At 41.9% G+C, this 27794-nt stretch overlaps 1 protein-coding gene and 1 long non-coding RNA gene across 6 annotated transcripts; one reads left to right on the top strand and one right to left on the bottom strand.

Moving 5' to 3' along the window:
* Window positions 1-15304: 15304 nt before the first annotated feature.
* Window positions 15305-19850, bottom strand: LOC100864870 (uncharacterized). Of its 5 annotated transcripts, none has more exons than XM_086903148.1 (6): window positions 19662-19850; window positions 18208-18539; window positions 17954-18035; window positions 17438-17816; window positions 15640-15990; window positions 15305-15551 (listed from the first exon to the last, which is right to left on the bottom strand). In XM_086903148.1, exons 1-6 carry the CDS (start codon window positions 19749-19751, stop codon window positions 15535-15537), a joined length of 1251 nt encoding a protein of 416 aa, XP_086759274.1. In that variant the 5' UTR covers window positions 19752-19850; the 3' UTR covers window positions 15305-15534. The 5 variants fall into 5 exon arrangements, with proteins under 5 accessions (XP_086759274.1, XP_012339219.2, XP_086759275.1 ...); XM_012483765.3 differs by having other exon boundaries at window positions 19617-19850; XM_086903149.1 differs by having other exon boundaries at window positions 19550-19812.
* LOC147658299 (uncharacterized) lies at window positions 19822-22164 on the top strand. Its single transcript, XR_015290696.1, has 4 exons — window positions 19822-20270; window positions 21451-21533; window positions 21663-21783; window positions 21867-22164. It is a non-coding gene; the product is annotated as an uncharacterized LOC147658299 (long non-coding RNA).
* The last annotated feature ends 5630 nt before the right edge of the window (window positions 22165-27794 follow it).

A 27794-nucleotide genomic window follows, 5' to 3' on the forward strand; every position in this document is an offset into this window, starting at 1 on the left:
TGATTTCGCCAATCATTACTTTTCGACCTTGCAAATTTCTAGTTTAAAATTTCATTCAAAACACCTTTTTGAATGAACGCGACAATAAATTGTCGAGAATCTTGTTGGCGCAACATCCTCGATCACGAAACACGAGTCCCACGGTCGTACGACGACACTGGCCTTGCAACTTCTTCGCGCAAGACACGTGGAAAAAGAAATCGGGCCCGGCCTGCATAAAGAATGCAATTAAGCGAATCGTGTATTGTAATTAACGGCCATTCTCTTCTTCCGACAGATTCCCTCCTCGTCAGGTGCGTGCAACCGCGCTCACCTGAGTGGACGCGATCCCGTCCTCCTCCTCCCTCCTTCGTCTTCCTCTTTCTTTCGCCTCGTGCGATCTTTTCGCCCCCTTCTTATTATTATTCTCCCTCTTATTCTCTCCTTTTGTCGTACACCTTCCTCTCGATTAGCCTCTCGAATTAGCGGCTACCGCACGAACGTGACGAACAAATTAACAAATCGAACGGGACGCGAGTACGCGCTGAGAAAGTTTGTACGTTTTTTTATGATAAAACCAATCTGGATGGAAATTTTAACTTTCATAAATTATTTTTGTATAAATATAAGATTCTGATTTCGATCGATGGACGGTAAATCGCGTCGAATATATCGTTCGATTGAAAAATGTTGCAATTCAATTTGAAGAAATTGAAGAGGATCGATGGAGGGTTAAATAAATAAAATATCTATAACCCGTTCAAATATAAATTCGGCGTTGGAAAACTTCCTGTCTGCGGTTAATTAAGCAGGCGAGCTGACGAGAAATCGGGCGGCCGATCGAGAGGTATTGTAAAAATGCGGGAGAAGGATCTACATAGAGCGGCTCAAATTAATTATTAACGTAAATCAACCCAATTACAAACTCTATTCACGTCTACTGCACTTCCGCCGTGGTCTGAGTCACTCGATTACATAAACACCCTCGCCGACGCTTGTAAACACTTTTAAAATTAAACTCTATGTTCCCGGTTCGGTCTCGTATACCATAACAATAATATAATAATATATTCCATTAAGATTAATCCTAATTCTCGTCCCATGAACGCTGAACATCTTTCGTTTCTTCCACGCATCCGATCGCCTCGCATCCTCTACGTTTCATACACCTCTTCGCGCAAGGATATCGTATATCCTCTTTGATCATTTTTTTTTTTTTCAAATCACTACGTATGCAATGTATCGAATTGTAAATGGAGCTGTTATCGTTGACAAGTATACGAATATTTTTTCGACGTCGCTTCAAAAAAAAGAGTCGATATTCTTTCTCTCGAGCTGCGGATCAAGATAAATTTTTGCAATTACTTCAAAGCTGCTACTATTGTTTGTTATTTATTTCAGAAGCTACTCGACGGAGTGTCGCGTTAATTCGCGAAAGAGGAAAGGAATATCGAGAGATAAAGGAGGGAAGAAAGAAAGGAGGAAGAGGTGGATCCCGCGGGTGAGTAATCGATGGCCGGCAATCAGTAGGAAGCTGAACGAGGCGAAAGTTGATTCGTGTCGGTCGCAAATTCAATTAAAAGTTGGGGTTATTAGGTTGGACAATGAGTCCCACGAGCCACTCCGCGGTAAGGGAGGCGGACAGAGGGTGAAAAGAGGAGCGTAGGTACGGATAAAAAAGGACGAGGCGTAAAACTAATGGGCTCGTTGCTGATTCCGCTCGGCTGCCACCTTGATTAAGCTGCCCGCGACGCTTCGAGAAAATATAATGAACGCTTCTTCTCGTCTGCAAACGCCACACATTTTTGTCTGTTTCCGCCCCTCTTTTCAACCCTCTCTATCCCTGGAAATCTCCTCCTCCGCGGATGGTTTCCAGTTTGGTTCCAAGGATTAATCAATTAAGGGAGTGGAGGGATGATTGTTGTCGAATTTAAAGAACGTTTTGCTGCTTGGTGAATAAATAAGAGGAGGAGGAACGCAGTTGTTATCTGTGCAACGGATAATTTTATCTTGGAGAATCATGGAAATCATAGAGATTGTTCTCCGATCTCTCTGAATACTAAACAAAGGGCAGAGTGAATAAATAGCTCGAAACGTTGGGAAGAAACATCGAAACGGAAACTATTATTCCAATTACGTTACACGACTAATAAATCGGTGAGAAGTCGATCGAAACGATCGTCCCCAACGTTATAATCGGATCACGCGCCAAACGATTCGAACAATATCCTCCACTCGAGGCCAAACAAGCCACGGATCCGACGAAAAGGCCTTCCGCCGGTCGAATCACGAAAATCGTGTAGCGCATCGATCATCGTGCGAGTTTTTATCGCTTTCGGCACCACTCTCTCTCAACCTATTATATGATAATCGAAGGTCTTAATTAAAAGAGTTTACAGTGTATAAAGATCGTCGTGTAAAATATAAATTCTCGACACAATGCGAACAACAACACGGATAATAACAGCCTCCTCCTCCTCCTCCTCCTCGACGAATTGGTCGCAATCTCTTGGCTTGAGTCCCGAGATTAAGGGAATAAATATCCAGGCCCGATAATTGTATTGGTAGTTTCGGTAACTAATGATCTAAAAGTCGTTAGCACCGTTCGTGAAGGGTGTTGCGAGAGCCTTATACTTTCGGCTCTACTCGACCTCCTTCTCGACGAACTGAAAGAGGAGAATGGAATGGATGGAAGAGGGAGAGAGAGAGAGAGAGAGATACGGTGGTTTCGACGCTGTTGTCGAGAATGAAACTACGACCTAGCTACCTACCTACTACCTACCCACCTCGACGCACGAGCAATCCGATGGTAATTCACGATCGAGCCTTGGAGAATTGGAAGGAGCGAAATCGGGATGTATCGCCCTCGAGTTTTCGCCGTCTGATGAGTGGACCGTCTTCCACTCCCTTTGGGACCTCGTTCGAAACGAGGTGGCCCCATTCCTTCGAACCACTTTTCCGATCGACCCGAATTTGAATTTTCCCTTCTCTTTCCTTTATCTTGTTTATCGAATAGCTTTCCTCCATCGACGACGTTGAGGAAACGCGTTTCGAGCTTATGGCTCCCCCCGATTTTTGAACTTATTTATCCGAAAATTTATTATACGAAGAATAGTAGAACGTGTCTGTTTAAACATGCTCGAAACGTGTTTCCATTTTGAATTTCGTTGAATCTTCCGCGAGAAGCGAATATCTTGGTATATATCGTGAAAAGGTGGAGGACACCCCGCTGGGCGGCGAGAATCTAGCACCGAAATCGAGTTTACGTTGCATAAAGTCTTGTCATCCGATTATATACACTTGGATATATGCAGAAACCAGTCCGCCTTTATTTATCGCCGTCCACGGCCACGAATAATACCCGAGTTTCGTCCTCCGCCTCGTGATCGAGGATCAAGAGGTTAGCACCCGCGCAGTCGGCGGCTTCACACCCCCTCTTCGTGCCCCTATCGATTGTATTTCTCTCTCTCTCTCTCTCTCTCGATTCGATGGAACAATGCGTTCCATCCGCCACCCTACGCCTCGAATATACTCCTCTTACGAGGAAAACGAATGGCCGCGTCCGGTCACGCAGTGCGTATGTGCTTCGAGGTGTCGATACGATGAAGAAATGCGAGTGTCTCGCCTCCCTCGATCGATTCCGTGGATAGGAATCGGTGTGTTTCCCTGACTGTAAAGTGCGATCTAGCCTGGAAACGGATCGGGTGAAGAGAGATGAGAATCTTCGTATCGATGTGATACTTGCGAAAAGTAAAGCTCGCGTGGCATATTTATTCTACGAAGCGGATAATAATTTTTGAAAGTTTCTAACAAAGTTTTATATCGATTTTCACGTTAACAATTTTTGTACGCCACCTTCTCGATGAGAATATCTGTGACAGCTCTCTTTGAAAAAATATGTTTAAACGGTTTACTTAACATTCCACGGGAAACGGATTCAGAAATATTCGACCGGGGAGGCTGAGAACTCGACCTGTCTAATCCCCTCGCACGATCGATGAAAAACGGCGGAAATCTTATCGGCGCCCGACACGTTCCTTCAAAGATCATCCATTAGATTCGATCGTCCATACGGTTTATTGTATCTCGGCCCGATCGGCCGAGCACACGTCTGATGCACACGTGCTCGTCGCGAACGATCCTTACGGGTGAATGGAAGGCGGGCGGCGACAGGTGGGCCAGTCCCTTGATAAATGAAGTGAGAACTCGCAGCTACTTATCCGCCGATGCATCAAATATGTCCCGGTGAACGGATCGCCGGTATTAAAAGTGCATCGAAGACGTCGTATGCCACCTCTTCCAGGGATTTAACCCCCTTCTTTTTTCTTCTTCTTTTCTTATCGCGTTTCTAAGGGCGAAGCGATGAAAAAGAAAACAAGGATTCTGAATATCTCCGTCCGAGGGGCAACGCTGTCGTTAAAAAATCGTAAGCTCGGATAATATCGGAATACGAAGGAAGGAATCGAGGGCGGATGAAGTCGTCCAAAGCGATAAATTTTAAACTGGAGGGTGCTCGTTTCGAATTCTATCCACCTACTCCCTTTCAACCCTAAATCTTAACCTTTGCCCACCCGGTAATTATGGCCAAGGTGTCGGTAAACATTCCTCTCATTATGCTCGAACAAATAAGATCCAGTATATACATATATATATATATATATCATCGTCGAGTAATATATTGGTAATATTTCCTGCGCTGCGAGAGATTATCGGCGTATCAACGTCCATGAAACGTAACGATCGACAAGCGAGCGGATATAACGAGGATCTCTCTCTCTCTCTCTCTCTCTCTCTCCGTCTTGACGAGAGAAAGGGGTCTCGCCTTCCGGGACAGAGAGTGCGCTCTCGAGGTCCGAAAATCGACTGGGTTACTTGTGCCGAGTAAAGGGTGAAAAGAAGAAAAAAGAAAACGGGAGAGGAGGAAGAAAAAGAGGGGAGGGAAACGCAGAAAGGAAGGAGGGAACGGAGAAGTGGATGCGCCGGCTGCGTAAATTATCTCCACACGGTGTGTATTTATCCGGAGATTTACAAGCGGGCAGCGCGCGTTTGATTTACACGCCCGTGCGCCCCGGTGAAACGGCTAAAAGGGTTCTGCCGGGTGAAATATGCAACAGGATGCGCCTTCGACTGCATCCACCGGAATCGTCCACGCTGCGAACTCGCCAGCGCACCTGCGCTCCTCTTCTTCTTCTTCTTCCTCCTCCTCCTCCTCTCCTTCTTCCTTCTGTTTCTTTAAATTAGCTTTCCTCGAATCTTCAAAATTAACATGGCATCGAATTCATCGAAGGGAGATTTTTTTAAGCCTCCTAAGAGTGCCATTTACAGGGTATATGATTATTCCATCCCTGTTAAAATTCTCCAAAAATCTTCGCTTCACTCGCGATTATTCACGCGAGGCGGAGGTGTGTCACGAGACCGTTGGTCATCAAACAACGATCAATCTGGATGGGCGTGCACCTAGCGGATCTCTCTCGGAAGCGGTATCGAGACAAGAGGGTGGAAGGCGGAGTAGAAGCGGTAAACGGCGGTCGTTCATACATCGCCTGGCTATGAATCGTCCGAGCGTGAGATCGTAAAGTCATCCTTATCATCGTCTGCATCTTAATGCAAGCTACATACGTTAGGCTATATACGCAGCGCTACGCCTTGTACGCGTTGACTACGTGCGCGCTCGTAGAGGGCCGTGTGTGTTGTGATGTTTCGCGGTAGAGACGATGGTCCATATGCAGAAGGATAACAGAGGGGCACAGGTGTCCGACGCCTCAAACAACATCTTTATACCCTGCTCTTAACCCTTAACCAGCCTCGCAAGCGCGAGCCTTAATATATTTCCTCGTGTGTGTGTTTGTGTTTGCGTGTGCGTGTGCGCGTACTCTATGACACACGTTTGACGTGTTACTCGCGGCCGAGTAGAGTAGATCCTCTTCCTGAAACTTCGTCGTGGATCGAGTCGTACGCAAAGATGTAATTTCAAAAGTATACACTTTCATTAATTTTCCATCTTTTTTGGGGAAATTCCCTTGTATAATAACAAATTTTTTATCTTTTTAATAAGAAAGTTCGTTTGATCTTTGTAGCGTGAATTTCAATTATTACTTTTTATCGTTTCGTAATTTTGTTAATTGAAATCTATTTTAAGATATTTTCCTTTTCGTCGATCTTCCATCTAATTTAATACGAAATGATTTTTAATTGATTTTAAACGCGTTAAAATTATTTTAAGAGATTCAACAGTATTATTTTTCTTAATAATAAAATCACGGATTCTCTCGAGCTCGTTGAAATCGGCCGACATTCCACGTCGTTCCACGACGAATTCCGCTTCACCCCCTGTTGTTTCATCCCCCTTGGCTCGAACGAAACCAAGTTCTTTCGAAGAAAGGAACGTTTCGCTCGTCATCGCCGCGTCTATCGGATAGCGCATTCAAATAAAGGCGAGGTCGGCGGCGAGGCGCTCTCGTAGCTGGTGACAAGGCCTGACGCTAGTCCCTTTTGATGTCGCCGCCTCGGTCGGCATCTGATTAGCATCCTCCTCTCCCCTCCGCCCCCACCATTCTTCCCCCCTCGTCCAACTCCCTCCTCCACGAACCTTCGACCAACGCGGAACAGGGAGAGGGAAAAGGAGAGAGACGCAGGGTCGACGTCAGAGCGGATGGCGGATCGTTGACTGAGCCGCGTCTCGTTCCCGTCCATCTCTCTAAGCTCCTCGTCTCTAACGGGCGGGGGAGGAGAGGACGCCGCGGTTGGAACCTTCCGCTGAGTTATTCCCGCGGCGGCAACTCTCTTGCCGCGGCGACATCATTTAAATGTCCCTTTGCGGGCCGTCCGCGGGTTTTTAGTCCCTCATCTCTGCGGCGAGGCAACGGCCCTCGCGCCACGACGGGAATACGAGAGGAGGATGCTAGGAGAGGATGCTCAGCTGGTATGCGGCCGAATACCGGCATACTAAGCAGTTACGTTTCCTTGATCTTTCGGGGACGATCGGGTCGCGAAATTCATGAAAAAAAAAAAAAAAAGAAAAAAAGTAGCTTTTCTTTCTCTTAAACTTAGGAAAGGTTTCAAGATTCTGAAAATAATATTCGCGCGTTTATTTGTAAGTATTGATATCTTGTGTAGAAAGTGATTTAAACTCGAACGAAATAAATTTGAACGATCGTAGAAAAATTTTCTATAATTTTCTATCTTCGATAAACCGGAATAAGAGTAAAGGTTGTACAAGCTATGTTTTTCCTTTTTCTCAAAGCTTTCCCGCGGCAAAATTTTACACGATAAAACGTTGTTGACGGAGGAACGACATCGCATTCCAACGTTAGCGCGTACCACGACCGCTCGGAGCAGGGGGAGCGCATTTAGCAAGGATCCTCTCGGTAATTGTCATTTCTGGCCATCCAGGCATACCTACCCCGTGCAGAAGAGTCCTCTCCTTATAATAATATGCGGCCATGGCGGTGCGGTGCCTTCTGTGCGTGAGCACGGACTTCCAGTCCACGGTCGTCTAATAAAACGATCGTCGATTATCGTGCAATTATGCCGTCTCATTAATCCACCGGCAATTATGTCCTCCCCCCTTCTCTCTCTCTATCTCGCTTTTCTTCTTCTGGCTCCACGTCTCGTGCCTCCCCTCCCCTCTTTGCCCCTTTTCGTGCGCCTCCCTCCCGCGGAGGAAGAGCTGGACAGGGCCTTATCCGCCGTTTCAATAACTTATGAACGTTGACAAGCGCATGCTGCAATGTTGGGACAACCACACCGCCGGCAATTACACCCTACTTGGAACCCGCTTGGGCCCCTCAGCCAACGGACACGCGGCATCCGCCGAACTCCTCGCCGCCTTCCTTTTTTCGGAAGCCCCTCCTCTCGTCGCTCGGGAATGGAAACAACTTTAGATGCCCACGCCTTGTACTTTCGCTCATTTCGACCAAGGCTCCAAGCGATTTTTTCGTTTCGTTCAAAAATTTCTTCCCTCTTTCAAATTCGAAAGAAATTGAAGAAATTGGGGATAGACTCGCCTCGCTCGCATCGGTCGACAAATCGGTCGGTCCACTTAAGAATCGCGATCCTCCAAGGGGAGGAGATCCTCTTCTTCTTCTTCTTCTTCTTCCTCCTCCTCCTCCTCTTCTTCCTCGAGAAGAGATCTCTCGCGATCGGGGGATCTTCGCGGCGGATGATTGAAAAAAATATCGGTGGAGCGGAGGTTTGTGACGAGGTCTCGGGTCCTGTAGCGGAATAACCGTCGGTTCCCTGTGACTCCCGACCGGCTCACTCTCGGCGGCGCTTTTGCCACGATGTAGATTTGTTTGCATTTAAAAATCAAATCGGGCTTCGCTGCCTTTTCGCTCCTCTTCTCTCCTCCTCCTTATATTCTTCCATTCTCTCGTAACCCGCGTGCAAGAAGAGAGAAGCTCTCTTCTTCTTCTTCTTCCTCTTCCTCCTCCTCTTCTTCTTCTTCTTCTTCTTCTTCTTCTTCTTCTTCTCGGTAGGATCGGGAAGAAGGTTGGTATGCATGGATCCAGCGGTGGAACATAGCTTCCTCCGGTTCTCTCGCGGTTGTGTCTCGCCTCCTCTCTCCGCTCCAGCCTCCCCCCCCCCGAGCCGGGGACAATGCACGCCAGTTTTTGCGTCGTTTGCTTCCACCAAGATCCGGACGACGGATCTGCCCGACTACCATCTCTCCTTCTTTCTTCCTCCTCCTCCTCCTCCCCCTCCACGCCGTCTCTTTCTTTTCCCAACGACATCCCTCTCCTTCTCCTCCCCCCACCACGCTTCCTCTCTCTCTCTCTCCCCCTTTAGCTTGGTGGAGGGAAAGGAGCCGACCTCTCTTCTCCTCACCGTCCAACCCACCCTCGCGCACAATGAAACCGAAAATCTTCTCCTGGCACCTGGGGAATGCGGGCGCATGATTACCTACATCGAGCAGGCCCCTCTTCCTTCCTCTCTCTCTCTCTCCGCCCCGGCTACCGACGAAACGAACGATTCCTCGTCGTGGTTGTCCACGAAGAAGGGGGGGAGGGGGCGATCGATCGACGAAATCGAAGACGGGTCGATGCTCGCCCACCGCTTTTTAGATCGCGTTAGGTGTTTCGGCGATATGCAAACGAGGAAGGCTTCGAATCCTTTCTGAAAAAAATTTGTCCATGGAATTTTTCCACGGAGAGGTTTTTTTACGGTCCAAGCGCCTTCTTTTCGAAGGAAATCTTCGTACGAAGTTTCCGAGCTCGATGTTTGTTCGAATTTCTTTTCTTTTCGAATTATTCTTGGGGAAGATTCCAATTGATTCGATTTCCACGTGTTTCGTTAAAATGATTTGAATAAATTATGATTTATAACAATCGATTATTGTACTCAAGGTATACAATAATTGTCAAATTGATTTCTTTTCAAAACCAATCCAATTGAAAAAAACATTTCCATGAGAAACCAATATCAGAAGAAATCCTCTCCTCTCCGATCGAATATCATAACGCGAGGAAATCTGTGATAACAGATTTCAATGGCATCCGTGGATAACGAACGCAATTCTTTCCTTATTTTTCTTCTTTTTTTTTTTTTTTTTTTTTTTTAGTCGAGGCATCGATCGACGAGATCCTAGACAGGATGCGGATGGGCATCGTGGTGGACGTTAACGGTTCACGGCCACGAGAGACAGGAAGACTGTCGCGTGCTCCGTCGCGGCCGTCGACGTCGAATGAATGAAGCCAGAAGGTTTTCGTGGTCTCGTTTTGCGTCCGCCTTCGTTCGCAAGTCCGATCATGTAGCCTTCCGTCTCGACTGACAGCCTTAATATATCTGTTCGCGACGCGTTTCATCGTCGAACAGTTTAGCTATATAATCCGGACTTATAATGCCGGCTTGATTCAATTCAATGAGGGCCGACGTGAGAGCACGAAAAAAGCTTTGGAAGTCGGTGAGACGCTCGATGTTGCGATCTCTTCATGGAAATCATCTTAATTCCGCTCGAATTGAAGAAGGAAATTGTTTGGGGAGAGGGAGATGGGTTACGCGAATACGTCTGTCGCGTTTTGCCAATCTTATTACGAGGTAACTTTACGAAATAGCGAGTTTAATCAATCGGACAATCAATCACTTGATTCGTACGAACATAGTTATATTTTTATTACACTTTTTTTTTCTCGTCGTGTTATTATTATAAAAGGGTAGTCGATCAATTGAGATATAATTTCTTTTAAATAATTTCCGTTAAAAATGAGTCGTTCTCATATTTCTGATTATTAAAAGCAATCCACGTTGAAATCGAATTTCGTCCGTTCAGTGTTAAATGGTGTGTTAGATTATTAAAGAGTCGGAAAAAAGTATCGACGGATTAATACAAAGCGAGCTTATTATTTTGCCAATTAATTTTGTTACAAATTAGCATCACCTACTAAAACACAATTGTTTCGAAACGCTATATTTCAAAAGGTTTTTCGGGAGCGCGATCTAATTGGATACGGAACAAAGTCGACGAAATCCCGTGGCAAAAATCGCATCGGCGGAATTTGAAATTCATATCTTCCGGCTGCGCGAAAGGATGCGTCGCATCCGTCATCTTTTTCTGCCGGCCAGGAGAGCGCATAATTGCACTGCTGCATAAACCGCGTCCTGCTTCGACGTCGCGTCCGGGTCGATGCCATTGGCCGAGGAGGTCGAAGAAATCTTTATCATGGCGCTTCTTGCCTCGTTACATCATCCTAGTCGATCAAATTTTCGAATCTTCAAACGCGAGCAAATGATTTTTCTCTTCTGTAAATTGTATATACGCATCCTGCGTACTTACGAGTTATGAATTCGAGTAAAGATTACCATTGAAATTTCTAGATAACGTTTTTCCAAATTTTCGAGGTAGGAATCGAAGAAAAGAAGACAATGAAAAATAAAGTATCCTCGATCTCCTTTTATTAATTCTCTTCTATATAATGAAGTTTGTCGAAAATTGTCAACGAACAATGTCGATTCCCATTTCTTTTTTTTCCTCGATTCTTACTTCTTGAGAATCAACACCGAGTTTTCACTTGCAATTAATTTCTAATTCATACGTTTATCTGCTCGTCTCTCTCGTTTCCCCCCCCCCTCTCTCTCTCTCTCTCTCCATTCTCCGTTACGCATTAACGTTAGACGATTTTAACGATTAAGATCAAGGGTCGCGCTAATTGAAAGCGCAGCCGTTTCTCGTTCTAATTATTTAATTAATAATTATTTTAAATAAACTAAGAAATTTAAACGCGTCTATATTTTCACGATAAAGTAAAGTTTTTATCGTAACACGTTCGAACAAGTTGATCATTCTCTTAGATTGCATTCGTACGCGCAAATTGTAATTTAACGTTCGTTAATTTGTTCTTATAAGATGTTATTTATTAATAAGTATAACACAAGTATTTTCACATACAGTCTGTCCAGAAAATTCGAAGTATTCTTATCCAGATACCGATCGACTCGAAACATCCTCCCTTTATTTTTTAGCATATTACGCATTTTTTCCTCAGATTCGAAAAATTTTCAATCGTGCACGAACCAACGAAATTAATAACGAGATTAACTAATTCATCTAATTTTCCCCACCCGTTCCTCAATTCACAATAATAACAAGTCTTAAAACTTTCTAAAAGATGGTTGAGGAGGGGTGTATAAGTGGCCGCGTGTGATCCGACATGTAATACCCGGTAACCTCAAAATTGCCTTAAAGGAACACCACGAGGCTAAAGGAAATTTATATATAATGGAATAATTTCTCTAATATAATAATAGAATCATCGCTCGAACGAGTGAAAGAAAGTAAAAAAGGGAGAGGAGGAGGAGGAGGAGGAGGAGGCAGAGAATGGAAGAGTTTCGTGGCTCGATTTCGGCTTCACGGGTCGTCGATTAACCAGAAGAGGCGATGAAAGAGTTCGATGAAATAATGACGGGACCAGGTCGATAAATAGTACGCGTACTCTCTCAGGGGCGGAGTGAGGCAGGTGGAAGGGATTGGATGGGGCCCTTCGGGGCCCGCGTTAATGCCAGCCAACGGAAGACAGCTATCAAAAGCCCGTATTTAAATATTATCAGTGAAATTACAGTGCTCACCGCTCGCGAACGCTGCTCGATCATTACCGACTGGCGATTCGGCCTCTTTAATCGCCGTTGTCAATACTAATCGACATCGTCGTTATTTAATATTCCTCCACCCTTCCTCTCCACTCTTCCTTTGCTCCGTGTGCGCACACGTCGAGAGAGAAATCGTTTAAATATATTATGCATTTTAACAACGGGAAGATACTTGCAAGAAGAAGAAATTCGTTCGTCTCCTCCACGATAATGAATTTTCAGAATTTTAATCGCGAACGAATATGTTACACAACGTATCAAAACTCAGCTTTCTTAACTTCTCACTCAATCGTTTTTCATATTAAAATTATGATTCGATATACAACACGTCTTCCTCGTTCGTTCGAATTTCATAATTTTTATCTTAACGCGAACCCCCCCCTTCTTAATTACACATCCCTCTGAACAATATCTTCCTCTAAACAAACAATATATCCACGTCTGAAAAGAAGAGAAAAAGAGAGACAACTCTACTCTGAGTTCAAGCCATCGTTATAATCGGAATATCAATTCGTTGGTTAATTCTCACGGCGTCCAATTCGAATCCTAAACACGATCAATTAACCCGACACCGTTACCCTTGCGTAATCACGCGCATCACCCAACGATGTAATATACCAGCCAGGTATATTAACCTCGACGTGTTGTTTTCGCGACGTCCTCAAGCGTACGTGTGCACACGAAAAAAGAAGAAGAAGAAGAAAGAAAAAAAGCGGAGCTAGATCAGCCAGGAGTTTTTCAGCCGCGGGTATAATAATAATAAGAGCCGAGTACGCAATTAGGAACCGTCTACGTCGACGGCGAAATATTAATCGGGTCTTGGTATCTAAACTCTCCGCCTAGATATTCCCCTCATTAGCATACACCGGCGAATGGAGCAACTGTTGTGTTGAACGGGCCCGAGAGTGGGGCGAGGAGGAGGAGGGAGGGAGAAGAGAGAAATAATTAAAGCTCAACGATCGCTATCTAAATAATTAGAAGTTGGCGTGACTCTGCATAAGGCCGGCGTGTGTACGCGCCGACTCAACTGTCAGATCGTGGAGATTCCCCCGAGCCGAGCATAATTAGGCGAGAAATATGAAGGCGAAATATACGACGTGTATATATATATATATATAAAAATATATATATATATATTTATTTATTTAAAATATGGAAGCGATGCTGTCAAAATCGTAACGCGAATATTTTCCTTTTTTCGACGTTGGCTCTTCTTTGCGCGTGAAAAATTGGTTGGAAAGGAAGTGGCGTGTGTGAGAAAAGTGAACGGTTGGAAACGGTGTAATATTGTAATATTACCTTCGTAATTTTCCCTTTTCTTTTTTTCTTTTTTGCGATATAAATGTATATCGTAGGCGATCTGAGAATAATTTGCTCCGATTTCTGGATTTCGGGAAAACTGTCGGTGCGTCGTGGAAAAGAGTGGTGTTTTTTCTTTTCTCTTCGATATTTCGTTCTCAGGATCCTTGTAACGAGACGACCAAAGGAAACGTTTGGCGAATTGTTTTTTGAAAAAATTCTCCTGATGCGTGCGTTTGAGGGAAATTGGAGGGGTTTTTCCAGGGTCGGGGACACACACGGTGAATTCGCGAATAGAGGCAGGGACGTGCTCGGCGGCATTGTCAAAGGGTTGCCTCCAAGAGAATCACAGATGCAATCAGATAAAGGGCGGTTCTTCTCGGATTACCGAGCCCCCGCTGTGTCCACGCACCTTAAACCACCATTCTCACGTGCGGCGACACAAGCGGGGCCCACGTGCTCGAGATACAGTTGAGGCCGACCGGCGGATTTCCATCAGGATCGTATTATATAATGCGGCAAGGATGGACTCTCGATCGTGGCACGTCTCCTTCGTGTCTAACTCGTTTTTATCGGCGCGTTAGATTTTAATTTGGATTGGATAGATAACGATTTCTTCGACCGAGTTACAGTGAAGATTGTTCTCTTGCAACTTTAAATAGAATCTCTCATTCCGAGAATATTTCGATGAATTAAGTATGGATAAATATAATGTATTAATTTTTTTTCTCGCGCGTGATTCAGATAAGATATCCGTATCTAAGAAAAATTTCTAGATAAGACGTTCTAAACGTCTGATAAAAATTTTATTAGAATAAGAATTCGTGTTGACACTCTTGAACTCTTTATTCTATTAAAATTTTTTTATTTCATTTTGTTTCATTCTCGAGGATAAATTATTTCGATGCTTCTTCTCTAGGAAAAAGGAAAAAAATAAATTACAATACGATCTTATATTGTATAACATTCTTATATAAGAAGAATTAATTTCCATTAATTATTATTACTGGAAATAAAAGTTAGGATCTCGTTTAAAAATAATCCTCAACATCTTTATCTTCTTTTATATCCCAAGTAATTATTTGTTCCTCGAGTAATACCCGTCCAAGTGTAGCAATCGATCCATCATCGTTGGAATCGCAAGAAAAATGTAATCGTGGAATCATCGAGGAATCCTTTTGTAGCGAGTAACGAAACTATTGTCCACGTAGGCTCGATTAAACAATCACCCTCTCATCGCGATCGAATTCGATCACGTCTCGGTTGTACACAAGCGACCACTATGATTACACCTTCGAGCCATCTTGATGACGAATCAAAGCGTCTTCTTCTTGCCAGCTTCGAGGTATGCCGCGTTCAAAGGCGATCCGTATCGAGTCGATTCGGATTCGAATTAATCGGACATTCGTTCCTCGGCATGCCGGTTATTAAGGTTGATTCTTCATTAAATCTGTACTCTGGGCATGCAAACACGATCCAAAATACGATCCCGCAACCATTAAAGGGAAACGTGACTCGGCGATATGTTGGCGGATCTTTGATATTTTTGGATCGATGAAATCGAAGTGATAATTTCAATATTTTTTTTTTTACAAAGAAAAATTCCACCGATTCGAAAAGACTGATTCAATTACGATTGCGAATACAAAAAATACTTTTTTTTCTTTTTCTTTTTGAACATTCCACTTTTGGCAGAATCAATTTCACGGTTCCAAGCAAAATTTAATCGATCCAATCCCGTGTTAAAAATTTGAAACGATGCAGGATTGACCATCCATGTATTTTAATGTAATTAAAATTTCATTATCTTTTTCATCGTCGTTTCGAATATAAACTCGAGAACATCGTATATTCCAAATATACCTCGATTTCGCTTGTGTTTAAAAAACGAAAGAAAGAAAAAGAAAAAGATTGAAATTGCATCACGTGCAAAAATTGATCGAACTCGCGTTATGGAAGATTTAATTACACTAATGAACTCTCGATTTTACATATTACTTATATTCTACGGAACGAATTCTTTTCCCAATTCTTTCCTCGATCCTCCTCCTTATTTATAAATTAATCGAATCTCCAGCAGTGTTTATTCTATTCGTATCGTACAAATCGAACGTGCAACGAACAATTCTATATACACACTTGTTTCTTCTTTCGAACGTGTCGACGCGTTATCCCTCACAATTGGATAAAACCTGTAACACGTTTCTCGCGTTATTTTCGACTAACGAAACGAAGAATACGTCGTTAGAGAGTGCAGAAACAAGTACAAGTATCACCCACTCTTTGTACTCGAGTCGAACGAGATGTTGGTCGATTTTGGATGGAAGAAGACGATCTGGGTGATCGAGTCGGTGAACGATCGGTCAATCTTCGTCTTAGACGGGTTCCCGCATTTGTGTGCCTTCAATTGGTAACGTTCGCCATATTGGCGGCCACAGAAATCGCACTTGTACGGTTTTTCCCCGATGTGGCCGTAAATGTGCTTGGCAAGCTTCGTTTTCACGCTGAATCGTGACTTGCACAGGTCACACTCGAATCGTTTCACACCTGTGTGACGATATCTGTGCACCTTCAGGCCCCACGACCTCCTGTAACATTTACCGCAGTCCTCGCATTTGTACGGCCTCACCCCTGTGAAAAAAGAAACGTGGCTCTTCTTATTTTTCTAATCTCATCCAATTTCGATCGTTAAATTTCGATTCTTGGTGTTAATTATGATCTTTTACGCAAGGAAGAAGCCTAATTTCGAAAGAAAAGAAAAACGAGATTTATATTTTGTATAATACCACATATTTTGAAAAATACCACGACGTCCAACTTACTTCCTTGAGTTTAAAATATCGAGGGTTTTGCCAGGGAAAGAAAATGCCTCCACATTTTGCGTATACTAAAAATTTGCCCATTTTCCGCTCGATAGAAGGAGAAAAGAAAGAATTGGAAAACGGTCGGGGAAATCGGCGAATCGAGACAGATGGGAAAATAATCGTGAATATTCTCGCAATCGCGGAAGAGGGGAAAACGCCGGTTGGATAAAACCGGTGCGAAGACCACTCGACTCGACTTCCTTCGAAGGCGGTTTTTACCTCCTCGTATAAAATTCGAGGCCGGTATTGAGACATAAAAATGGCGAGATAAGCGTGTCAGCCGTTCACGCGACTCTGTTACACCCGTTAACCGAGGGAGGGCCGGTATTAATTAGAAAATCAAGGATTATACGCGCAGACTATGGGTCTTACACGCCTGCCAATTAACCCCTTCTCGTCACGGCGGGGGTTTCATGGTGTTCCGCGATCCACGATAGACGTGTGTTTAAACGGCGATAACGTTTCGGTTGTAAACGCTCGGATATTATGGGTCTGAAGGGAAGCTAAGGTCGTTTAAAGGAACGAACGTGTTGGTTGTTTTATTTAATTATTCCATTCCGCCTTTTTTCCCCCTTTTTTTCCTCTTTCTTTTTCCCCTTCCATTCTTTCCTTTTTCCCTTCTCTTTTTTCTCCTTTTCCTTTTTTCTCTTCTTTTTATTCCACGTTTACAAGCATGGACACGCGAAACGGTGGTGAATTAAGAAAATTTTACTGCAGGTTTCCGGGTGTTAAAACGTGGTGTGTTATAACTAATTTCGTTCAGGTACTGACTTTTCACGTAAGCCATATCTATTACGTTTCACGTATGTGTATATAAATATATGTATATATATATTTATTTCACGGGTATTTATCAAAAACTTGAAGAGGTTATGATTGAAATCTTGAAATTTTATGAAACAAGGAATCATCGTCGCCGGTCGAAAAATCAATCATCGGTAGAAATGTATACGAGAGTTTGAACGAAACGAAATGGAAAATATACAAGGGCAAGCGTGTTTTCCCTCCATCTCATCTCCATCCTCTTTTCTTCGTGCCCGCCTCTCTTCTCTTCGCACGAAAGATCCATCATCATCATCATCATCATAACGCAAATATTTTTTTCACTCGGCTGTCGAAATATAAATAGAATCGTAGGAAATTTTTCCCATTTAAATAATAAGATCGATTTGTCAAGGAAAAAAGAGAGAGAGAGAGAGAGAGAGACATCTCACCGTAATGGGACAGAATGTGATGTTTCAAAGCTCCCTTCAGATGGAACCTGTGCTTGCATATGTCGCACTCGAACCGTCTCACCCCTGTGTGCGTCAACTTGTGCGTCTTCAACACGGACGATCTCTTGAACTTGGCTGGGCAGAGGTCGCACTCGAACGGCGAGTCGGCCGTGTGAACGATCATGTGCGCCCTCAGGCTGCTCGGCCTGAGGAACCTCTTCTTGCAGATCGAGCACTCGAACGGCTTCACGTTGGTGTGCATCAGCTTGTGATCGCGCAACGACTGCCGGTGGAGCAGCTTCTTCTTGCAGACGCCGCACTCGAACGGCCTTCGGCTCGAGTGCACCTCGGCCTGGTGCATCCTCAGCTGGTCCCTGTGCTGGAATTCGAATTGATTTTTGCGGAAAGGAAAATGGTCTTGTTTCTTTTTTTTTTTTTTTTTAATCGTATCTTTTTTTATCGTCGCGAGGAGAACAGAAGGAAGAAAGATGCGAACGCAGATGTGAACGTGAATACCTGAAATCGAAGGCTGCAGTGCCTGCATATGAACGCTTTGAACGTCTCGTGAAGGCGAAGGTGATCCTTCAGAGCGGACGACCTTGGGACAAAAAAAACGTTTGAAAAATTACGATCGATTGGTTCTCGAGTCAACGATTGGAAGTATACGTTTCTTGGATTCGGAGATAATAATACAGGATTGCGGAAATTTGTTCTTGCATGAATCTAAATTATAAAGAAGAGAAGATACTTGTTCGGAAAAATCGTCGTACCGTGAAAATTGTTTCCTGCAGATACCGCACTGGAACAATTTTCCATGGCTGTGCCCCACCATGTGCGTCTTGAACTCCGCCTCATCAGGGAACTCGATCCTGCACACGCTGCAGATCAATCGTTTGCCGGTAGTCAACGCCTCTATGTACTCCTCGAAATCCACATATTCGTCCAGATTCACCTCCTTCTTGATCGGGGGGCAACCCTTCCCCTTCTGCCCCCTCTTGTGCCTCTTCCTCCTCGCCTCGATCTCGTAAGCGTCGTCGATGTCGAGCTCGTCGTTGGCCGAGAAATTCTCGATCTCGTCGAGCACCTCGGTCTTGATTTTCACCTTGGCCAGGCAGGGGAGGAAAGTCGGATATGATTTTCATATCTTCGAGAGAGAGAGAGAGAGAGCGAAATTTCCTTCCGCGAGAAAATGAGCGGTCTGATGAACTCGGTCTTGAATTACGTAAAAAACGAAACGAAACGAAACGAAAGAAAAAAAAGAGAGAAAAATTGGAGAGAGGGTAAAACGTTGCGTCGTATACTTGTTGTTTGGAAATGTTTGGTTACAACTTTTATATAATTCGATTATGCAATTCGCAGATTTTGCGATATATATATATGTATGTATAACTGGAGGATAAGGAATCGAGTTACGGGCTAATAAGTTAGTTCAACTTGTACGTGAAAGCATCAAATTTTTTTCTTTTTTTTTTTTTTTGAGAAAAATTATCTTATGAATATGAATATTGTTTCGTGTAATGTTATTTCTGATTATTTAAAATCTTTCGTTATATATAAAATCGAATTATTAGATTTATCTAACACGGCTATATCTAACAATAACAAATTTAGATATTAAAATTATGCTTTGATGAAAAAATTGAAGAGGAAATTCTATGTTTCAGAGATTTATGAGGAAATATATCGATTTTTTTTTTTTTTTAGCTTCGAAAATGAACGAATACACAGATTAAATATTCATCGTCGTATAATTGAAGTTAGCCGATAATTTGAATAATGTTTTATCGATTATTTTACTGCAAAAAATTGCGGATTGCAATATGAGTTACACTTCAACGTGGAATTCGATTGATTAAATACATCTTGGTAAAGGAAAAAAGATCGTGAACAAGATGTATCGAATTTGTTCGTATCGATATGTAAAGACGTAATTTTATATATATTTTTGCAAGACAATTAAAAATCGTGAATCGATATTTATAAAAGTGGGGAAGAAAAATAAACCGTTACGATATAAACTATAATTTCGATATAAACGATTAAATTGTTAATATGTAACGACGTATAAATTTTTCTTTTTAAACAAGCATTATACAAGCATCATAGCCTCACCCTGTGTAAGTGGTTAAACGATATCATAACCTTATCAGAGGCTGGTTTCACGCCGATAGTAACCTACTTCTTTGCATCGCACGCAACGTTTCTCCGTCCCTATTATCTTCACCTCTTCGTCCTCTCGAGCTTCCTTGATATCATTACGGTCGTCACGATCATTGTCTCCCCCCGATCTATCCTCCTCGTTCTTTTCTGACATTCCGTGTCCACGATCGAAGTAAATGGAAACAGATGCGAGAAGGGAGCAAGAGAAGGAGATCGAGAAACAAGGGAGCGACGAAAAATTAAATGACTTTCTATCCGGTATCGAATAATAACATTCCAGAATAAAACTCTTAACGAGAAATTATTGATTTTACAGCTCAAGGTTCGAGGCGAAAATCTCGAGAATCGCGCCGAAGAGTACTTATTCTTGAACATGGACGTTGGATCGAGAATAAAAATTATTCGTGTTCAACGTGATATCCACCCCAAAATAATTATTGAAAGTTGTTGAAAACATTCCATTCTCGAATATATATTTTATATGCTACGTGTAGACTCTCCATGTCTGAAATTTTATTTTATTACGTTACGTGTCGAAGTGATATTTTTATTCTTAAATAATCTTAAAGGGGAAAAAGGAGAAAATAAACAACAAACGAAAATCATCATTTCGGTTTAGTCATGGGTTTATCTTTGATCGCTTATGCAAACACAGGCGTGGCTATCTTCCAAGGTAAAACTCTACGTCTCCATTAGATTCGAATGAATAATACGATCTCGTTGTGATTTCACAATTGAGAATGCAATCGAGTAATTTGATTGGTAGATTATTATTTGTAACGCAATCGATATTGTGCATATCTCATTGGAAATATATGGTTCGGTGAACAATAATAATATCATTGATTTCGCATTTGATTTAGATTTCTAAATAATTTTTTCAAATTAAATTTGAAACGATGACCCTACGAACGTAAGGATAAACATCTCCATTGAATTTTGAAGAGGATTGTTTAATCTTCATTTCGAACTTATTATTTATATATCTTTCACTTCCACTATCAATCTTCTTAAGCATCTCTTAATCATCTACATTATATTTAAATTCATATTGCATGCAAATTTTATCAATGTCTTATCATTTTTGATTGATATGCATTCGATCTTAATTAACCAATCATCGTACACTTAATTGCGGCGACGCTGGTGTGCTTTATTGGCCCCTTAAAAGGGAAATAAAACTTGCAGCGTATGCTGAAAACCGAGGAAGTTTAAGCTGATAGAAATAATTAAAGTGCGATCGTGGTAGTTTTAGCGTATTAATCAGAGCGCTAAGAAAGATTCGTATTCATGTTATTGCATTGAGTACGCGATTGTGCGTGCGTACGTGTTGGTAACAGCGTGTTCCAGCCAAAAGTGTGCAACTGCTCGCTCGTCTGTAAATTCATAAATAATTATCTCGATATTCGTGAAACGATCTAGACCATTGTACGTGCGGGCTAATTAATTAGAATATAAAATGAAGTAGAATAGAGTTCGCGAGTAGCGGTCCGAAGAGGATCCCCTCTCGGATATTTGTTAAAATAACACCCTGTTAAAAATCTGGACCAAAAGGGAGGGGAAAAAGAACGATATTTTTCCGTGGATTGTAGGATTGTTATTGAATTTATCGTGAAGTTGTTGCAGATAACAAAGCTTGGTACTGTGATACATTTATAAATGCAACAATTCTCCTCGAGACTTTATCTTGGACACGCGTTTAAAGCTTATCTAAATTTCGATAATAACGATAAAGGTTGTATTAAACGATATCTAATGACTTTATTCTTTTGAATTTTAATAAACTTTGCAAACGATTTTGTCAGATTTATTTAATTGCATATCTAATCCTTTTTGGCAATTTCTCGTTTCAGAATATTCAGAGACGATCGAATATCCTTCAACATCTCTCGAGAAAATCTGCAAGGATCGAAGAACTTCGATCAAGAATTCTTCGGTAAGTAGAGAAATTAATATTCCATGCGTAAACAATGGTGTTTAAATGATAAAAAAATTCGAATTTCATCGATGAAATCGCGATTCTTTCGTCCTCTTCCCCAACATTCTCCTCCACCATCAACGCCAGGGGGGCGAGAATTTCAGTGGAAACTCCTTAGCAGCGGTCAGACACGATTCGTTTCGAATTTCCAAAATTGCCACGAACTCTTCACATATAGAAAGAGAAGAAAGGAAGCACGAGGCTACGTGTATGCAAATATCGTGGTTAATAATTGGTAAACAATTCGAATATAACTTCAAAAAAATATCAACTCTCAACATTTGTTTGTAGTTTGGAACGCAAAGAGAAGCGCGTGTGGTGCATTCTTTCTTTAACCGCGATTCGATTCTTTCGAGGATTGGAATTTTCGGAATGTCGAAATTGAAATCCTCGAGATGCCAAAAATTCCATTGCAACCCGTCGAAAAACTTGGATCAAAAGAACTTAGGGCGATATTTCAACGGCACGAGTATTAAGAAAAATGGAGTATAATAGAGGTATCAAGTGAGAGATATTAAATTGAAATGGTGGATAAGATATATAAGAAGAGAGCGTTGATTCTTTAAATAATAAATTAAAGCCAATTAAATAAGTGATAAAGGAAAGATAGAGAAAAGAGGGGAAAGAAGGAAGGCACGAGGTTTGTGAGAAACATGGCTGAAATTCGTGTATATATGCAAATGTCATGTTTTCCTCGCGAAACGCTCATGCAATATTAAAAAGGAATCGGTTAATTGAGACTCCCGTGGTCTTCTTAATTAGGGAAATTCAGATTCCCAGCTTTTCGTTCCTTCCAGATTATTATTATCTATTTGCAAAATCTGATATGTTGCTTCCTCTTTTCATGGTGATAGGATACGTACTTTAATTTCGCCTAAAAAAAAAAAAAAAAAGAAAAGAAAAGAAAAAGAAAGAGAGAAAGAAACAGAATTCTATTCTATTATTGATAATTTATAATTGCTCTTTCTTTTTCGTGAAGAAATACATTCCCGAATATCGATTATCTCTCCAAAAAAAAAAAAAAAAAAGCTCGAAGATTTTGCGGCAAAAGGGGAATTTTTAACAGTTTTTTAAATTATTACGTGTAATCTAATTAAAAAAGAAATTCCTAAGCTGAAAATAAAAAGCAACCGATTTACCTAGCGGAGATTTCAGACCGTTTTAATAAAATAATAAAAATACAAATCGAAACCTTCTCCCTTGCATCGCAACGCGAAACACTGCTTATTGATAAAATAATCCATGGATCGATAAATTCCAATTCAATCTTCGCTGTTATTCCCTGGCAATATATTAATCTTTCTCCTCTTATTCTCGACCGATCTGAAAGGAAGCTGATCACAAATCAAAAGATCCAAAAAAAATAAAGCTAGGGAGCAAAAAAAAAAAAAAAAGGGAACAACTTCCAATCTCGCCCTCCCTGCCCCCCTCGATTCAAGCATCCGTTCAAGCATCCTTTCTCGACGCGAATCGCGAAAAAGGGAATCCGTCGGGACGAATCGTGGCAAATAAATCCGCGGCATCACAGCGTGATGCATTCGATTTCGTGGAATCGAGGCGACGGGCGGAGCCGAGCCGGGCCGAGCCGGGCCGAGCCGAGCGCGTGTGTGTGGGAAACTCGGCGGATGCATTATGTATTTATTGCTTTACTTACTTAGTTGGGAATTACTTTTGCCAGCGTAATGACTTTCAGCCACCGCGCTATCTTAGGAATGCAATAGGCCTGATTTATCGCCCGGCCGACGTTTTTCTAGGCCCAGTTTGTCGTTATCCGTGTACTTGTCCCCCGCTCGCCCCGCACACCCGTTCCTCCAACTACGATCTCCTCGGGAAAATTCCTCGATCGAATCTCTCTCTCTCTCTCTCTCTCTCTCTCTCCTTTATTGAAAGATCGAGCTCTCTTACGTACGCAAGGGGATGCAAACTTGATTTCAGCTTGGAGATATGAGAAACTTAAAATTGAACGGATCACACCAGAATTGGAAACGAATGTTCGATGAATTTAGACCGCGAATAACGATTCGAAGGAAAAAATAGAAAGTGTCTCGAAATAGCGACGAGATAATTACGAGTATTACTCCTCGACCAGGAGGAGGATCTCTCCTGGAGGAACGATCGGAAAAAGTTAATAATCGGGCCAATTGTAAATGTAATCGGGGGAAATTGGTTATATAGGATATCTGATTGGCGGATTAATGAACTAATTATCGCGAGGATCGGTCGATGGTCTGGAGGAGTGTTCTTTCAGCGAGACGACGGCCGTGGAACACGGGCCAGTGAATCGCGCTCACGAGGAATCGCACATATTTTTTCCCTCCTTTTTCATGCAATAATTTCGCTAATTGCCTACCGAGATAGACCGAGGCGGATGAGCATGTGAGTACGCAATAAATATTCGTGATTAATTAACGATGCCAGATGCGCGCGGTTTCAGATTGGTGGAGCCGATCGAAGGGAAGGGGATAGCCGAGGAATGGTGGAAGAGGGGAGGATCGTAGGAGAGGGGAATTGAAAAACGGGGTGTTGTTGGGAGAGAACGTTTTTAATTGGACGGATCGTAATACAGTTTCTCGGTTTTACACTTCGGACAGTTTTGTAGGCACGCGTCTTTATCTAACCTCGATTATCTTCCTGGTAATATCTGGAACGATAATTTGTCGGGAATATTTATCCCTTCCTGCCTCTGATTGTTCTCAATGGAAAAAACTGTTTGCCGCGAAATATGTATATATATATATATACAGGCGGGTTTATGCAACGAGGATTACACCGCGGAATTTTTTTTCCCTTTTTTATTCATGCACATTCATATGCATATTGAGGAAAGGAAAGGAAGAGGGGAAAAAATTCTTTCTTCTTCTTCTAATTTCGCTTGCTACGTTGAAATCACTTACGGCTACAAATCTTCGGGGCTGTTTAGCGATTAAAATTCGCAAGTAAAGGGTATTGCGATTCCTGTTTCCTCGTATGAAATGTTTTATATATATATATATATATATTTCTCTTTTTTCCTTTCTTTCTTTCTCGAACTCGTTGCGTTACGCGCAATGAGTGGAACATTGACAATTCTATCGATTCTGTAGATTAGTGGTAATGTTATTTGCACGTATAATCTTACAATATCGTTATATTATACGCGATATTAGAAACGTTAATTAAGAAAAAAAGATATGTGAAAAATCAGTGAGGTATTTCGGTTTTATTGCTAAAACATTTATAAATGGACGATCAAATAAACGGATTATTTGAATAAAGACGTGACTTATTCGTCTTGCATTTTGTAAATCTACGTTTAAATTTAATAAGTGGATAAACGATCAATTTATGATAATGCGGTTAATAGCGGTGTGGAAAATAGGGACTGTGTGGTGTGGAGTCAGTGATTTCAGTGATTCTAGGAGAGAATCTATGGAGAAGATTGGAAAAAGAGGAAGAATTTGAAAACGGTCAATGATGAAGGAAAAATCATTGGCAAAAAGAAAAAAACACGGAAGTTCTTTTCTACGAATTCCTCGATATCGTGTTTTTCTTCTCCTTATTCTTCTTCTTCTTCTTTTCCTTTTCATTCACTTCGACATTTTTCTTCGTCGAAGAAAATTTTCTATGATAATGGAATTCTAACTTTTCTTTTTTTTCTTTCTTTTTTTTTCAAACTCTTCGATTCCACGTGCGGCAATTTCAAACTTGTACGCGTGCACATTTTTCGATTCTTTTATTCAACGATAAGTATATACAATGTTTATTCCTCGAACGAATCAGTTCGAAACGATTCCTCGAATTAGATAAGAGGCAATAAATCGACGCCCTCTTGCCGTGAAAAATAAAAAAAAGAAATTCTGAAATCGAGAATTGGAATACGTATGAATGCTCTTATCACGCGAAAGAAACCACGATTTAAAAGAGAGAGAGAGAGAGAGAGAAAAAAAAGAAAAAAAATTCACGTTATCAAGTTATCAAGTGAAGAAGGAAATACACGGTTTGAATATCATATTCATATCTGTGCAATATGTGCGATTATACACAAAGATAGACCAATTTTTACGATTCAAACGGATTATCAAGCAACGCCTTGGAATCGTTATCGTTAAATTTATTTCATTCTCGATCACGAAGAGTTTTTTTTTTTTCTATTTTTTTTTTCTTTTTCTCAAATCGTAAATATTCATTAACTCACCAGTTTCTAGAAGAAGGAACTCTTTTAATTGGAATTAATTTCGTATTAATATATCGTATAAAATTCTATGAAATTATATCGGATATATTGCGTTTCTTATAATATTTATTGAAGTGTTTCCCTTATCTTTCACTTTTTATTTATTTATTTTATTAGATTAAATCATGTTGCGCGCATACACTTTATCTATCTTTTGTATATAAATTATAATAAACTTTCGTAATGTAATCATATCTTGAGATCTAACTACTTTCTACAAAACACAGGTTAATTATTAAAGTCTGATTTGTTGATCTTCGATCTTCAACATCTTATCTTATATGAATATTATAATATTAATGTCCAATTAATTGATTAAACATTCCACATTTGAAAAGCTCGCATTACCCTAACTTTACAAAACCCCAAACCACCCTTTCAACGAAATCGAACGTCAACAAATCAAGTTTCACCCTTGAAAAAGAAGAAGAAGAAGAAGAAGAAAAGGATACACAGAAAAGGAAGCACACTCGACTGCGAAAGAAACTGAAGAATATTATAAAAAAAAAACTCCACGAAAAAAGAATCCCCCTTTTCTAATCTCTCCGCTTGGCAACCGATTTAATGCCCATCGAACTCTCGAAAGAAAAACAACGCGAATGCGCATGTACGATGCAGATCGTACGGCAGAATTTCCCTGGCGGCGCCGATAAATCAGCTGCTGCCTTCTTAACGACAATGGGAGCCGAGAAAACTGTTCCGCGGCCATGACAGCCTGTGTCATTACTGCGTTACTTATAAGCTCGTTCGCGGCCACGTAGGCCGCATACGAATGAGAACACCGTCGTTCTTCTCGAGAACACGTCGATTGCAAAACCGTCTAGCTTCGTAAAGAGAGGGGGAAAAAGAAGAAAAAGAAAAAAGGGAAAAAAAGGAAGGGGAAGGAGGAAAAAGCTGATCGGTGGCCCGCCTCGCGACTATTAATTCCGCATTAGCATGCGCGTTGAACGTCGATCGGTATCGATCCATCGATCGTGATCGAGGTACGTGGAAACCCTCGCGTTTCTTCTGCCCCCCATCATCCGATACGCCTCTTCCTGCCTTTCTTGTTCTCTCTCTCTCTCTCTCTCTCTCTCTCTCTCTCTCTCTCTCGGGCTAGGATTTAATCGTTTGCGCGAAACGTGGAATTTATCGATTCCGATGACTCGATGGAAGCGTTTATCGTTTATCCACGATATTTGTATCACCAGTTAATCAGTTTGTTTTAATTAATATTATTCTACCTTTCGAATCTCTCGAGGCTTCATCCCCGATAAGATTGATTACAAAAGTTGAAATTCTGTTTTATATATATATAAAGTTCAAGAATCGAATGATCGGTAAAATTCACAACTCAATTGGAAAAGTGAATTTGACGAGGAACAATTGCTCGACGGCCAGAAACTTGGCGAACTGTTATCCCGAGATTAATTAAAATCCTCGAGCACGCGTTCCCCTCCCTCCCCCCTCCCCACGAAAAAGTATATATCCCACGACCGAGCCCATAAATAATCCCGGGCCTCGAAATCCGTTTGACGGATCCATCGATCCATCCGGCCAAGAAGTTTTTCCCTCGACCAGGGTGGCGTCGGTGTCACCAACGTCATCCGCCTCGTCCCTCCTCCTCTTAGGCGAGCACGCTACATGGACGTCCAACAGTGGTGGCTTCGTGGAGGCAGCCAGTCGGACAGGTTATGGGGCCTCCCTTCGACGTCCGGCGAACACGTCGTTTCTTAAGCGAGCAGAAAACCAAGAGGCAAACCCATCCGTAACCTCCTCCTCCCTTCCAAGGGGGTTGAAGCTCCGCCAGAAAGAAGAGGAGACCACGGAGGAGGGGTTGAATCGTACCACTGTTTCCGTCTCCAACGCGGTGGCGACGGATTTTTATTTCTTTTTATTTTTTTTTTTTTTTCTTCGGGAAGCGAAGAGGAATTATGAGTTACGGTCGTGCACGGTATCCGATTAAACGCGTTTTCGTGGAAAAATTAGGTGAACGTTGCCACGGGATACGGGCGGAGTTTCTTGTT

The sequence above is a fragment of the Apis florea genome, unplaced genomic scaffold (genome assembly GCF_048593485.1).
Source record: "Apis florea isolate Af1SG1 unplaced genomic scaffold, ASM4859348v1 contig_2291_pilon, whole genome shotgun sequence".
Classification (NCBI taxonomy): Eukaryota; Metazoa; Arthropoda; class Insecta; order Hymenoptera; family Apidae; genus Apis; species Apis florea.

Bases quoted from the DNA above. Each gene is read 5' to 3' on its own strand.
- LOC100864870 (XM_012483765.3), bottom strand. From the start codon at position 19,751: ATGTCAGAAAAGAACGAGGAGGATAGATCGGGGGGAGACAATGATCGT. The intron at 18,036-18,207 runs GTACGACGATTT...TTTTGTCCCAAG, and splicing joins TGCAGGAAACAATTTTCACG to GTCGTCCGCTCTGAAGGATC. The intron at 15,991-17,437 runs GTGAGATGTCTC...CTTTTTTCACAG, and splicing joins TCACATTCTGTCCCATTACG to GGGTGAGGCCGTACAAATGC.